General features: G+C 39.5%; 2 protein-coding genes across 2 annotated transcripts in view; one reads left to right on the top strand and one right to left on the bottom strand.

Annotated features, from left to right (window-relative positions):
• retsat.2 (retinol saturase, tandem duplicate 2) overlaps positions 1–413 on the bottom strand; it is a 10,891-nt gene extending 10,478 nt beyond the window's left edge. Inside the window, exon 1 of the mRNA XM_055152716.1 lies at positions 394–413. Coding sequence (XP_055008691.1) covers positions 394–413 — 20 coding nt within the window. The remainder of the gene's footprint in view (positions 1–393) is intronic.
• Positions 414–9,602: 9,189 nt separating this feature from the next.
• On the top strand, positions 9,603–11,704 carry hexim1 (HEXIM P-TEFb complex subunit 1). Its single transcript, XM_020923833.2, has one exon. It carries the CDS (start codon positions 9,887–9,889, stop codon positions 10,913–10,915), a length of 1,029 nt encoding a protein of 342 aa, XP_020779492.2. The 5' UTR covers positions 9,603–9,886; the 3' UTR covers positions 10,916–11,704.
• The last annotated feature ends 807 nt before the right edge of the window (positions 11,705–12,511 follow it).

The following is a 12,511-nucleotide window of genomic DNA, read 5'->3' as shown; positions in this document are numbered from 1 at the left end:
ACTTATCTAAAACCAACAGAAAGCAGCGTCGGAGGCTCACCACTTTACACTGGGGGCTCCTCGGATAATGAAGAGAAACCTTAAACCAATTAGAAACAGTTGGCCTATATCACATGACAGGAACATATGAGCTTTTAGTGAGACTACTCTGATGTTTTTCTGTCTAAGTATTTAAGCTTAACTAGTTTGCAAAAGACCACCTGGTAGATTTATGATGACAGATGGTCAGTGTTACAGGTGCAGGGGCTCTGGGCAATACATATTTGGTGTTGACAATCCATTCTTCACAAAGTTATGAGTTACAACTTTGACGAGGCCATAGTGTCCTTCTGGTTTAACATGAGCCAAGGTCAATGTTCTCACCAACAACAGTCATGCTCCCAAGTTCATTACCTTGGTGGAGGGTTTTTCATAGCTTTTGAAAATTCCCATGAATAAGTATTAGTATTTAAATGTCCCATATTACACCAAATTGTTTTCTGTATGCTCAAAGCCATGTTAAAAAATGTATTACCTCCTCAAAGACATACCTGGGATTGTGTTTTGTTATATTTGCACATGTTTGAGTAACCCTGTATTAATTTGTCTCCAAAGTTCAAAATACTCTGTTCCACCTTGTGATGTCATGTAGTGGTAGTTTTTAACAGCTACCTTTTACCTTTTGTTCAGTAGAAGTTGGTAATTCCAGGGCTGAGATTGTCCAAATGACTCTAGTGAGGTTGTATGGAGTTTAAAAACACAGTGGAGCACTTCCTGTATTATCATACGATATCACATGGTGGAACAAAGTGTTTTCTGATTGAGAGAAGAACAAATGCAGGGTTAAACATGTGCAAATGAAACAAAACTCTGGGTATGTTTCTGATGAGGAAACAACATTATAACAAATCAGAAAATGGTGTAATATGGGTGCATTCCATTTATATAGCACTTTTTGGACACTCAAGACACTTTGCATTATTTATTCACTCAGTCCAGACCTGGTGGTGATAAGACTGTCGCCACGGATATACTGAAGTAGTCTGCTGATCTGATGATATAGACGATAAATTATAATATTGTAACAAATTTATGCCACTGACACAAAAACACAAGAGCAGATTTAAACCACAAAAAGTATTCTAGATCTACAATCTTGTTAAAAAAAATCACAAGCTGCAATAAATAAATAACAGAATGAAACACTGAAATGAAAGTACTTAGTTTTGCATCTGTAATTAGTTATTATATAAGTTATTAATGCAACCTTTTTTACAGCTTCAATCTTATACCAAAAATAAGTAGAAAAAGTACACACAATAAATGCTGACCCCCCAAAAAATATTGTTCCATCTGTCATATATTGAACAATAAGTCGATATTTATCATGACAGGTCTTGCCCTTGGCCCCTCTGACCACCACCAATCACTCACACACCACAGTGATACTTGGCAATGTGGGTGAAATGTCTTGCCTAAGGACACACTGTTACCCCACTGCTCTCTCATGCCAGTACAAACAGAACCAAGCCTGCGAGACGAGATGGGCATTCTTAAAGGTGCATTGTGTAACTTTTCTGGTGGAGGGTCTGTCAAATGCTTTTCTCTATAGAGATGTTATAGTTTCAGGTCAAATCTATGGAAAGGCAACTCCACTCATAGTCAGAATGTCTGTTTTTCTAGGTATTTTTGACCAGTAAAACCACCTGTAATTGAATAAATGTACAATAGATGCAGATGTATTTAACTTATTCAGGTAATTAAAATGTATCTTATCATGATTTAATTACAACTGTGCCAACATTTATTAAAACTGTATATTTGAATGAATACAGATATGTTAGATAGCAAATACCACAGAAAATACCTCTGAAGTTGGAATCCAAAATTACCTCTTACGATAACACGAAGCTCAAGAAATAACCGCCCACCCCCAAGTAAATTTCTCATTAATTTTTCCCATAGACCTTCCGAAAACAATTAATATTAAAAGTTTAAATGCTTGCAAGGATAATCAGCAATGTGGTGACTAATGAGCACAATCTGTTTCTGAAGCATTATAAACCACACAGTGATTAAAGCATATTAATGAATCTTGGGTTTTACATATGCTTTTTGGACCTAAAACAATCACATTATGTATATTTGTTAACACATAGCTGTTACCCTCTGCCATGTCTTTGACTCTTAATATTTAAATTTTTTGAAAAGTTTATGGGGGAAATGAATGAATAATTTACTTCCAGAACCGAAGTGAGTGGTCACTGTTGAACTTGAGGCAGTACAAGGATTTATAATGACATTTTCTGCTGGGGTTGACAATGCAGCAAAAATTATAGCTAACTTAAAGGTGCACGGCATTAACATTTATAGTTTACAGTCTGCGACCTGATGTCTCCATGGAAGTGTTATTGCTTTGTTTAGAATCTTTCACAGTATAGATTAAACCTATATATCACGAGGGAGACAAGCAGGTTTAAGCTCTATGCTACATTACAAGTCAGATCTGTGGAGAGCTTGCCCCTATTCACAGAAGGTGAAAAATAACAATAAGTTCAAATATTTGTGCAGATAAAACACATATCTATTACAGAAATCTTTCTTAATTGATGAACTCTTTCTTTTACAAAATATAATATTATGTATAACCTGAAACTTTAAGAAAAATGCTATTTCAACACAATGTTTTAACATTAACTTATAAGCAAACAGAAATAAGTACATTTTTCTTGGAAATCCTGCACTCAGCGTCCACTTTTCTCACTTTTGACATTTTGCTGATGAGGGTGTCATGGTCAATAGTCAAAACAATAGTCCTTTAAGAGTGCTTGGAAAGAGGCAAGTCTTCATTTGTGCTGCTCTGGTGGGAGGCAGCCATGCACAGAGGTGCTGGAGACGCTGTTATGCTACGCGGCGCAGAAAATTATCAATATTTTAATAGAAAATATAATCAAAATATTTTTATAGAAAATCAGATGAGGGCCAGATTAAAGGTCTTGGAGGGCCGGATCTGGCCCCCGAGCCGTATGTTTGACACCCCTGTGCTAGATGGAAATGTTTAAAAGTCATACCATGGAACATTCCAGGAGAAAGCAATAACATCTCCATGGAGACAAGCAGGTAGTGCACCCTCCACCAGAAAAGCTGCTCAGTGCACATTTAACAAAATAAATGATGGTGTAGGATATATCTGGCTGTTTGCATTGACCTACATTCATGGTGGACAGACCCTGACCACTGCATGCCTGTCTATCTCAATCCTTACAACACATAATTTACCCGGCCTCTTTGCTCCTTTTAAAGCGCTAGATTTATTGCCCCACCATCACCTCACCAATGCCCCGCCTACATACAGACTTAATATTATCACCCCAAACATCCAGCAATCTTAACAGGTGCTTCGGCTGCTACGAAGGGGTCTATTTTGGGAGAAGGAGTAGGATGAGATGGTTTGAGAGCCTGAATCACAGCATGGTAAAGCTAGCTAGCTCCCCATAAAAACATGAGCACTCAAGCTACACCCACGTTCACTCCCTGTAAATTAGATGTGTCAGTGGCCCGTCACTGACTTCTGATCATCAATGAGAATTTTGAAATTTTAATGGTGCATTGTGTAACTTTTCTGGAGGAGGGTGTGTCAAATGCATTTCTTGATGTTGATGCTATTGCTTTGTTTGGAATGTTTCACAATATGGCATTAAACATTTCTGTCTTCATGGAGACCAAACCAGACCATGTTACAGGTCAGATCTGTGGAGAGGCAATCCCGCTCACAGTCAGAATGCCTGTGTTTCTGGGTATTTTTGAGCTATACCACCAGTAATTCAATAAATGTAAGGCTGAGGTGCTTAAAGTCATACAGTGGAACATTTCAGGCAGACCCATGACATCCATAGAAACAAGCATGTGACAAACTCCCAACCAAAAAGTGAACATAGAGCACATTCAGTATTACAATTTATTTACGGCAACAACTGTTTCACATGTTGAAGGACTTTTTGAGGACCCATAAAGGACTTTTTCCCATTCAAAAGAGAAATTCAGCTTCATTGCTATGACCACAAAGACGGTTGCCATAGTGTGCAACAATCCATGAATAGGCCAATAATATTTAATATAGACACAGGAGGGGCAGCTAAAATTAAAACGGCTGAAATGCAGATTTTTATTTATACAGTTCGTTTGTGGGTCTCTTCACTGATAGATATGATTTGCTTCAATATTTGTGAAATTACCTTTTGGATATTTCTTTTGCAAGTGCAGTATATATAAATGGACATAGCTAATCCACTAGCCACTGCATTCCAATTGACTTTACATTGAAAAATTGTTGTCCCTCTCTGTAGCTGCTGCAGTGAGCCTCGTCATTTCAGTCTTAAAATGTTCATATTAACCCGCTCTACATGATCCTGGTGTTTTATTTCTCCAATTTGTCCGTAAATAAATTCCTATTCCTAATGTGAAACTCACTCCAAATTTGCCCCAATAATTGCTAGCCTGGTGAGCTTTGTAAAATGTCTTTGCCCTTTGTCACCATTTTACACTACAGCTACAGTCCTGCCCAATAAAACTTTCAAGACTATGATCGTAAAACTAAATGAATAAATAATGAGAACTATAGTATGTATATTTATAGAAACAACTTCACATAGATTTCACTCTGGATGCCCGAAACTACAATTTCCTTTCTCTAAACTGCAGCCAAAACAAGGACTATGGTTGTGAAGTTTTGCAGCTGGATTTCCAGAGCTTGGCTGTTTAAAATGATATGAATAAAACATAAATCAGGACGAATGATTGAGCAATGATGAACTTTCAGACACTCTTAATATTATCTGCATGACCACTGTACAGCCATTGAGGTTAGAATCAGTTCTGCTATATGGAAACCGCAAGCATTGGGTTTGTTTACACTTGCAATCAAAAAATGTGTTGAAAGTAAACAGTGTAGTCAGAATAAAGGGCAACCTTCTACTTCAAACTATTGCACCAAATCAGAACAAGAAAAGGTTGTGTTAGGAAAGGGATGGTACAAGGTAAAATATATGAATAATTAATGAAATCACCACTGTGCCCGGGGTCTGTCTGGCCCAGAAGTTAAAAACCACATGATACATGTAATATTATGCAGTAGCCTAGTCATGACTCTATTACCCCTGCAGTCATAAAAAGTAGGCTATGGCAATTTAACTGGTGAATCTTAGTCATTCAATCAAACATATTACTAAGGACAGTTACTGGACCAGCAGCACGTGTTCCTAGAAGAAAACTGCACCAATACTAGCTGGAATATTACTACATCTGAGAGCAGCAGGTGTCTGTACTTTCTACTCCACTACATTTTTTAATTGGACCTGATCAAGTTAAAGTAGTTTTTGTAACTGTCTGCTGAAAAGCCTGAGGGTTTATTTGGTCAAGTTTATAGTCTGAGCAAACTAATATACAAAAAAAAAAAAAAAAAAAAAAAAACTGTGAGAAAAATGATTAAATAATTTATGTTGAACAAAATTCTGCTCAATTCTGTGTCAAAATCACTACATTTGAAGAGTTATTAAATCTCAAAGTCTAGCATGAAATACTTTTTTTTTTACACTTTAGGTACAATACTTATAGTTTTATTTAAGAAGATTTTCCATGTGATACTCTTACTTTTTTTATCTGTACAAAATTGAATACTGAGCCTAACCAATAATATCCAGGATTTCATATTGCCATCCTTATTCATAGCCATTCATGTTAATTATGACTTAAGAAATTTGCCTTAATCAGATATAGACTATTAAAGATGATGTTCAAGAGACAACACAAAAGTACAAGAGAGCTAACCCAAATGGTTATATTGTGGTGCCATTCTTACCACTGCAACAACTGAGGCAAAACTGTGATAATGAAAGTTAGGAGCTCTTCAAGAAAGTAGTGCATCGCTTACCCAGTTTCTTCATTGGGTCCACGGGTTTATCGGACACTTTCTTCTTGTTCTCTTTGGAACTAGTGGCCTGGGATTTACTGCTACTGCCCAACATTACTGCACCTTACTTCACGTAAAATATCTAAAAACTTCTCTGTAGTAGTCCTATGGCAGATTTAACCAAAACGCGCGATACAGCAGGTGCCCGTGGGCTGTGCTCCAGTCACCCCGCGCGGACAGACATGCGTAAACTCAGTGCAAGAAGTTGAAGCAAGTTCAGTGAGCGACGGTCCGGTCCACATGTCCCACAAGTCCCTCCTCCGGCCCGGGCAGACCGTGGACCCACTCCTCATAACTGTGCGTAACATGAGTCCGGCGGCTGCACATTTTAAACACGCACCCCCACCTTGTCCTGCTGCTTACCGCCAGTGACGAAAACACTGCACAGATTTGAAATCAGCAAAACATCCAGTAGACTCTTTAAAACTACTTCTGAAATAAACTAAAATTGAAAATATGCTTCAAACTTTGCATTGCGCCTGCGCACGACCTGAAAACCGATTAAGTAAAAAGTAGTCACTTAAGTACATACTGTATATCGTTTTCTCCAATTATAGAGTCCAGATATTTGGTAAGCGCTATTAAAGTTAGATTATCAGACTAAACGCGAGCTGTGTTGTGAAATTAAACAGATCTAGCCAATATAATGCACAAAGTGAACAACAGGCTTGAATTCGCCACTAATATATATATGTATTCAATCAGTGTACTACAATCAGGAAATAGACGTGCGTAAACATTCCAGTTTCAGGGAAAGGCAGTTCCTAATGCTAATCAATTATGGTGTGGCGCCCTCTGGTGTCCAAACAGGGAAACTGACAATAAACCCTCCAAAACAACTAAACATGCAGAGTCCTCAGTAAATATTGTTGCATGAATGGTTATGAAATGCTTGACATCATCAGCAAGATAACAAAAATAGCCTTAAAGCGAGGTGTGGGCATCTGCAGACGGCCTAATTTAGCCAGTAGCCTATTGCAAGTCTACTGTGAAGATATGGAGTTTTAGTTGGATTATAAACCTAACCATATCAGTAAATCCAAAAATGTTTACTATGGTAGAGACTGAGATTTGGTGGCCAGAGTGGCCTGTTACATTCAGATACAGGTAGCTAATGTTTACTTCTATTCTGTGCATTGGTTCTATTTTTTATTTATTTTTTTTTTTTTATGCTTATTTTGTTGTTTATTTGGAATAACTTTGGCCTAATAGGGTACCATAAAGGGACTGCTAGAATACATAATTTATATCTTTCATCTACACTCAACTGCAGTAACAACCATGCTAGACAGAGAGAGATTAAGTCATGCCTGCTAATCCTCACAAGCTGTGATCTATGCAGGAGCGGGTTCTGGGCTGCACCTCTCCTTCATTTCAGAGTATGGAACCCTCAGTGTGATTTCACAATCTCGGTGGTCATTAGGTTTCACATTAACTGTAACATATGTAGGCCTATCACTTCTTCCTCAAAGGAGTCCCAGCTGAGCCTGCTTATTTGCAAGGGCTGAAACTCTGTCTGTTTCTATTAGTGGAAACAGTAAGCCAGTGTTGTTTGGAGCTATTGGATAGCCTCCGTTTCAAATCAGAGATGCAGGAAGGTCCAGTCCTCACCAAACGAGGTCTCACATTAGATAACACCATAATATTGATAACTGAAGTAAGGTGATTTACAGTGTCCTGCTAACTAATCTGTAGGCCTAGACCTATGCATACAAAATGCAATTAAATAATAAACCAAGTTAACACATAGGCCTACTCTAAACAGTGTAGATGACATAGGCCTTGCAGTTTATTTTAATATTGTGTAGGCCTAATAATAGGCTACAGTGTAGCCTACATTAATAATGCTTAGCCTACTGGGGGTTGAAGAAAGCGTCCAGACATGTATGCATTATAGTAAAAGCATTAGAAAATGTAAACGATGTATTTAATTTAGGCAACCATAATAAAGGGGGAATTACTGACACGCGTAGTAAACTAATGCAAGCTCCATTGCTTCCTTGCATGGCGAGGTACCGTCTATTACCTGGAACAAAAATCCTAATACGGTGGATTTATTAGATTGGTTAGCAAAGTGGCATTGTTGTTAACCTCCTAATACTGGTGAACATTTTATCGTTTGCCTATACATATACACACGCTGCGCGATAAATGTAACAAAAGGAGTAGTGGCCCAAAGGCGGAGTTTTCAATAGAAACACTGCGCTCCAGGAAATAGACCGACACCAAAGCAAACAGACTGGCCTAGTTAGCAAAGTCAAAGTAACTATTGCAGTTTTATCTTGGGTTCATGAGAAACGCCATTTTGACTTAGCTTTTAATTCATGTCAAATAAACAGCATTTTAAATATTATCGTCAGTAGGCCTTTCGCCTTTAAACACAAGTTTTGTAATTTGAAAAAACACCGAAATGCCAGCTAGTTAGCATTACACGATGGCTAACCTAGCATAACGTAGGCTACGGACTGACATCAATTGTTATTGTTTATGGCGACTATTCCACGTATGAGCTTATTAATTTAAATGTGTGTTTATTGGTTGAAACATTGTATAAAACTTCACACTTTTATTTGTATTTAACGTTAAGAGCGTAACGACGAGGCGCTCGCTTGCTAACTAACGTTTTGCTAACGTTAGCTAGGTCGGTTATCCGCAACAGCGAATACACGAAGCACAGTGGGAAAAAAAACACTGTAAGAAAGATGGGTCGCTCGGAAAGGTCCCAAACAGATCTACACCAGTCCGTCCAGTGGAAACAGGATTATTGACCGAGTGTAAGATCGCCCGACCCTCCCTTGGACAGCGAACAGCTTGAAGATGTACTCTCTTCGGCGACTCGACTGTAAATGCCGTTTGTTTACGGTGCTCCCGGACTTCGCCCGTCTCTGCAACTCAACGTATCACTCCGCACCGCACTGAATTCGAGAAAACATAAATTTTATACCGTCTTTCTTGTTCAGCGTATACGCATATTAAGATATAACATAATGTGCAACGTGTGTGGTCACAAAATGTGCAAAACGTTCGTTTTATATTGCATAAACCCGACAAACGGACTAGATTCCGTGATCGGTTATGATAATTTTGCATAAAACATGGGGGAGAGGTTCGTAAAACTCCTAATTTGTTGTTGAAACGTACAAATACTGCTTAAATATAAACATCGTCTTGTAATTCATTCAGTAAGTAATTAAACTCAACTCACTAATATCTAAAGTTGTTTTATGTTTTAGTAGATTAATACGTATACATTTTAATCTCACCCCTGTGGTTGTAATAGTATGGTCCACAAAATGCGCCGGACTGCTTTCTTGGGGTGGATTACGTACATTTGATAGACAGCTCAATTATCCAATAAAAAAATACTACAAGCTTAGCAACAGAAAAGTGGCGCTCCTGACCAATCAACAGGGAGAAGGTTGATCCTAAGCGTGTCCCATTTTCTAAAATGTGATTGGCTCAGGAGCCCGTCAATAATCATAGACTTGTGGTATTTGTAGTTCAAAGGGGGTGTAACATTTAGGTCTCGTTCAAAAAGGAAACACCATGTCCCACAATGCATCGGTTAAAGCAGGCCGTAACATGCGCGAGAGTAGAGGCGGAGCTGGTATATAAAGAGCAGCTCCCTCGTCTTCAGCAGCACTCTGGACACAGATGAGACGGTGAAGCGCGGTCTCTGAGTGAACGAAATCTTTTATAGCACCGAAATAGTTAATGATAGTTAGCGACAGTTGCTTTGACAAACCCTTTGTGGAGTAACAAGTGTTCACTTAATCGGAAGTTTACTTTTAATTAGAGAAAGTTAGTTTTCATAGTATTATTTTATCCTATTTTGGATGAAGTTTATTTTTGTTTCTAATTAAGTTTTTTGTTAACTTAAAAACGCTCACTTTTAAGAGCGCAAAGATGATTTAGAGAACTGCACAGAAGACCATCGGGATGTCAGAGGTATCGGAGCCAAGTCATCACCTGAAAACTCCAGGCAGCCCCTCAGGTGGGAGTAGCGGAGCCCCTGTTTTGGAGCATCCCCCGAGCTGCAAGCAGAAGAGCGCAAGCCCCGATAACGACGATAGGGGCCGCCAGAGAGACAAGCAGCAGCAGCAGCAGCAGCAGCGCCAGGACAGGGATATCAACACAGACAAGTTATGGCAATCTAAAGGCGCACAACAGAAGGGGGTGTGCCCTGACTTAGCTCCCGGAAACGAGCTCTCAAAGTGCCATCCTCACAAGAAACCTGACGGGAATCACCACCACACCTCCGAGCATGGCAATGGAGAGGGGGACCACCAGATGGACTCGGACCCGGGACTGGATTCTCGCCCGGGGTGGAAGAAGAGGCACAGGCGCCGCACCTCCAGAAAGAAGCGTCACTGGAAGCCGTATTTTAAACTTTCTTGGGAGGAGAAAAAAGCCCTGGACGAGCGGGAGACTGCCAGGGCGTCCCGGGTCAGAGAGGAGATGTTCGCCAAGGGACTCCCGGTAGCGCCCTACAATACCACCCAGTTCTTAATGGACGAACACGACCGCGAGGAGCCCGATCTGAACACAGAGAGCGGCGGGATACGGAGACAGTCGGGGGTCGGTGTGGGGCTGGAGGACACTGGCAGCGAGGAGGACTTTTTGGAAAATACCAATAATAACGAGGAGGAGGATGAGGAGGATGGCAGCGACGGCATCGGGAGGCCTGGCAACTCGGGCGGAGAGTTTCTTCAAAGGGACTTTTCAGAAACCTACGAGATGTATCATGTTGAAAGTCTCCAAAACATGACCAAGCAGGAGCTGGTGAAGGAGTACCTCGAGCTGGAGAAGTGCATGTCCCGCTTGGAGGAGGAGAACAACCGGCTGAGGAGAGCCATGGATCCCCCAGAGAGCAGCCTGTCCCGCCTCCGGGAGCTGGAGCGGGAGCTGGAGAGACTCAAGGCCCAGAACAGCGAGCTCCTCCTGCAGAACCAGCCCGCAGCCAACTGAGAGCACGTGAGACACACACCAACAACAACCATCGGACTACTGCTGTTTTAAAGGGGCTGTATGTAATGTTTTTTACTTTGAAATTATCTTAAACTGGACTGTTGTCTGAATGTGTTGAACTGATGAGTTATATCAACTGATTATTTAAATTTGCAGATGCGCATAAATTTTTACCACTAGATGGAGTTGTGAGTCACAGTGTCATAATATCTTGCAGCATTGAAAATTGAGTTAAATTTTGTTTTATGGCTGTTTTCTAACTGCTGCATTTTATAAATCAGGGTTAAATTTGATGTTTAGTTTTGACTGGGCTATTGTCAGTGACAGCCATTTTATAACTCCAGTGTTATGTTCAAATGTGCCACAGACCAAGTTTGTCTGAGACATTTATCAAGAGGAATTTTAAAGTAAAAATGACATAAAGCTCTTTTAAAATCACATTTTTCTGTGTAATCCGATTGTTATGAGGACTCTGAGGTTATGCATTGCAATGCAATATCAAATGTTTCTTTTCTATTTGGACTGCAGAGGTGTCCCGTTAAAATCCAGAAGCTATGTACATATTTGAAAAATTTAATTCTTTTTTATAAAGACGAGTATCTGAAAAAACAAGGCTATTTTGTTTCTGGTAAATATTGACAAAGACTTGATCTATTTGAGCCACATATGTGACATTTCCTCCTCCAAAATAAAAGCATTGCAAAGATGTTTTACAAAATGAACTCCACATTTGACATTTTAACAGTTGTGTGATCAACATTCAAATAAAATAAATTCTGTTGTACTGTGTGTGAAGTGTGTTTAAATGACAGGAAACAGGCTGTGGAGCTGAGGGTGAAAGTGCACTGCTCCTGTCAGCAGTTAAAGACATCCACAAAGCTTTTCTTGTGACGCTCCAGAAACAGTCCGAGTGGAGAACCAGCACAGAGCAGTGGCAGAGAGGGGACGGGGGAGGGGGAGATGGAGAGGCTTCACGTGAAGGTTAACCTGCGTTTACGCACAGCTCCGTAGTGTGGAAAAATATCATAAAAATGCAAATGAGTGACAGAGACAACGCGCATTAAAGGCCAAGGGGCTGCTGCTGATGGGTTTTTAATGTGAACAAGTTTGCAGGTTTTTGTATCGGGTTCTTATAAAGGTCTATATACTCAGTACTTTATCACAGAAAGGCCTTCATAATAAAACAATCATAAGGGACACATGCATTATTACTTTAGCTAAGAGGTATCTGAGAAAGACGGTGACATAAAATGGATTACAAGATTATAATGCTTCCTTTATAGGCCTATAAACCACACCTGGAATTCAAATTGTTTTGAGTGATGATCTTTCTACAGTTACTAAGCTACAGTAATTTACTCTGTGTTGGGAAATTTTTTAGTAGATTGCAAAATACACTATTGCTCTAGTTCATCATTCAAGGTTTATAAACATGGATTTATCACAAACATTTCTGACTTTTGTATAATGTTATAGTGTAGTAACAATAGAAGGCTTACCACTAGGCCTGTCATAATAATAACTATATTGACTTACTGACTTACTTGAAATACTTTTTGGGAGTCTATTTATTGTGGTATATTTTCTTTGTACTAG

The sequence above is a fragment of the Boleophthalmus pectinirostris genome, unplaced genomic scaffold, assembly GCF_026225935.1.
Source record: "Boleophthalmus pectinirostris isolate CB_2022bp ecotype Guang Dong unplaced genomic scaffold, ASM2622593v1 HiC_scaffold_17, whole genome shotgun sequence".
NCBI classification, from domain to species: domain Eukaryota; kingdom Metazoa; phylum Chordata; class Actinopteri; order Gobiiformes; family Gobiidae; genus Boleophthalmus; species Boleophthalmus pectinirostris.
The sequence above is the reverse complement of the archived record's forward strand: the minus strand, read 5'-3'. Positions and strand labels throughout refer to the sequence as shown.

Excerpts from the sequence above, each read along its gene's own strand:
- hexim1 (XM_020923833.2), top strand. The coding sequence starts at position 9,887 with ATGTCAGAGGTATCGGAGCCAAGTCATCACCTGAAAACTCCAGGCAGC.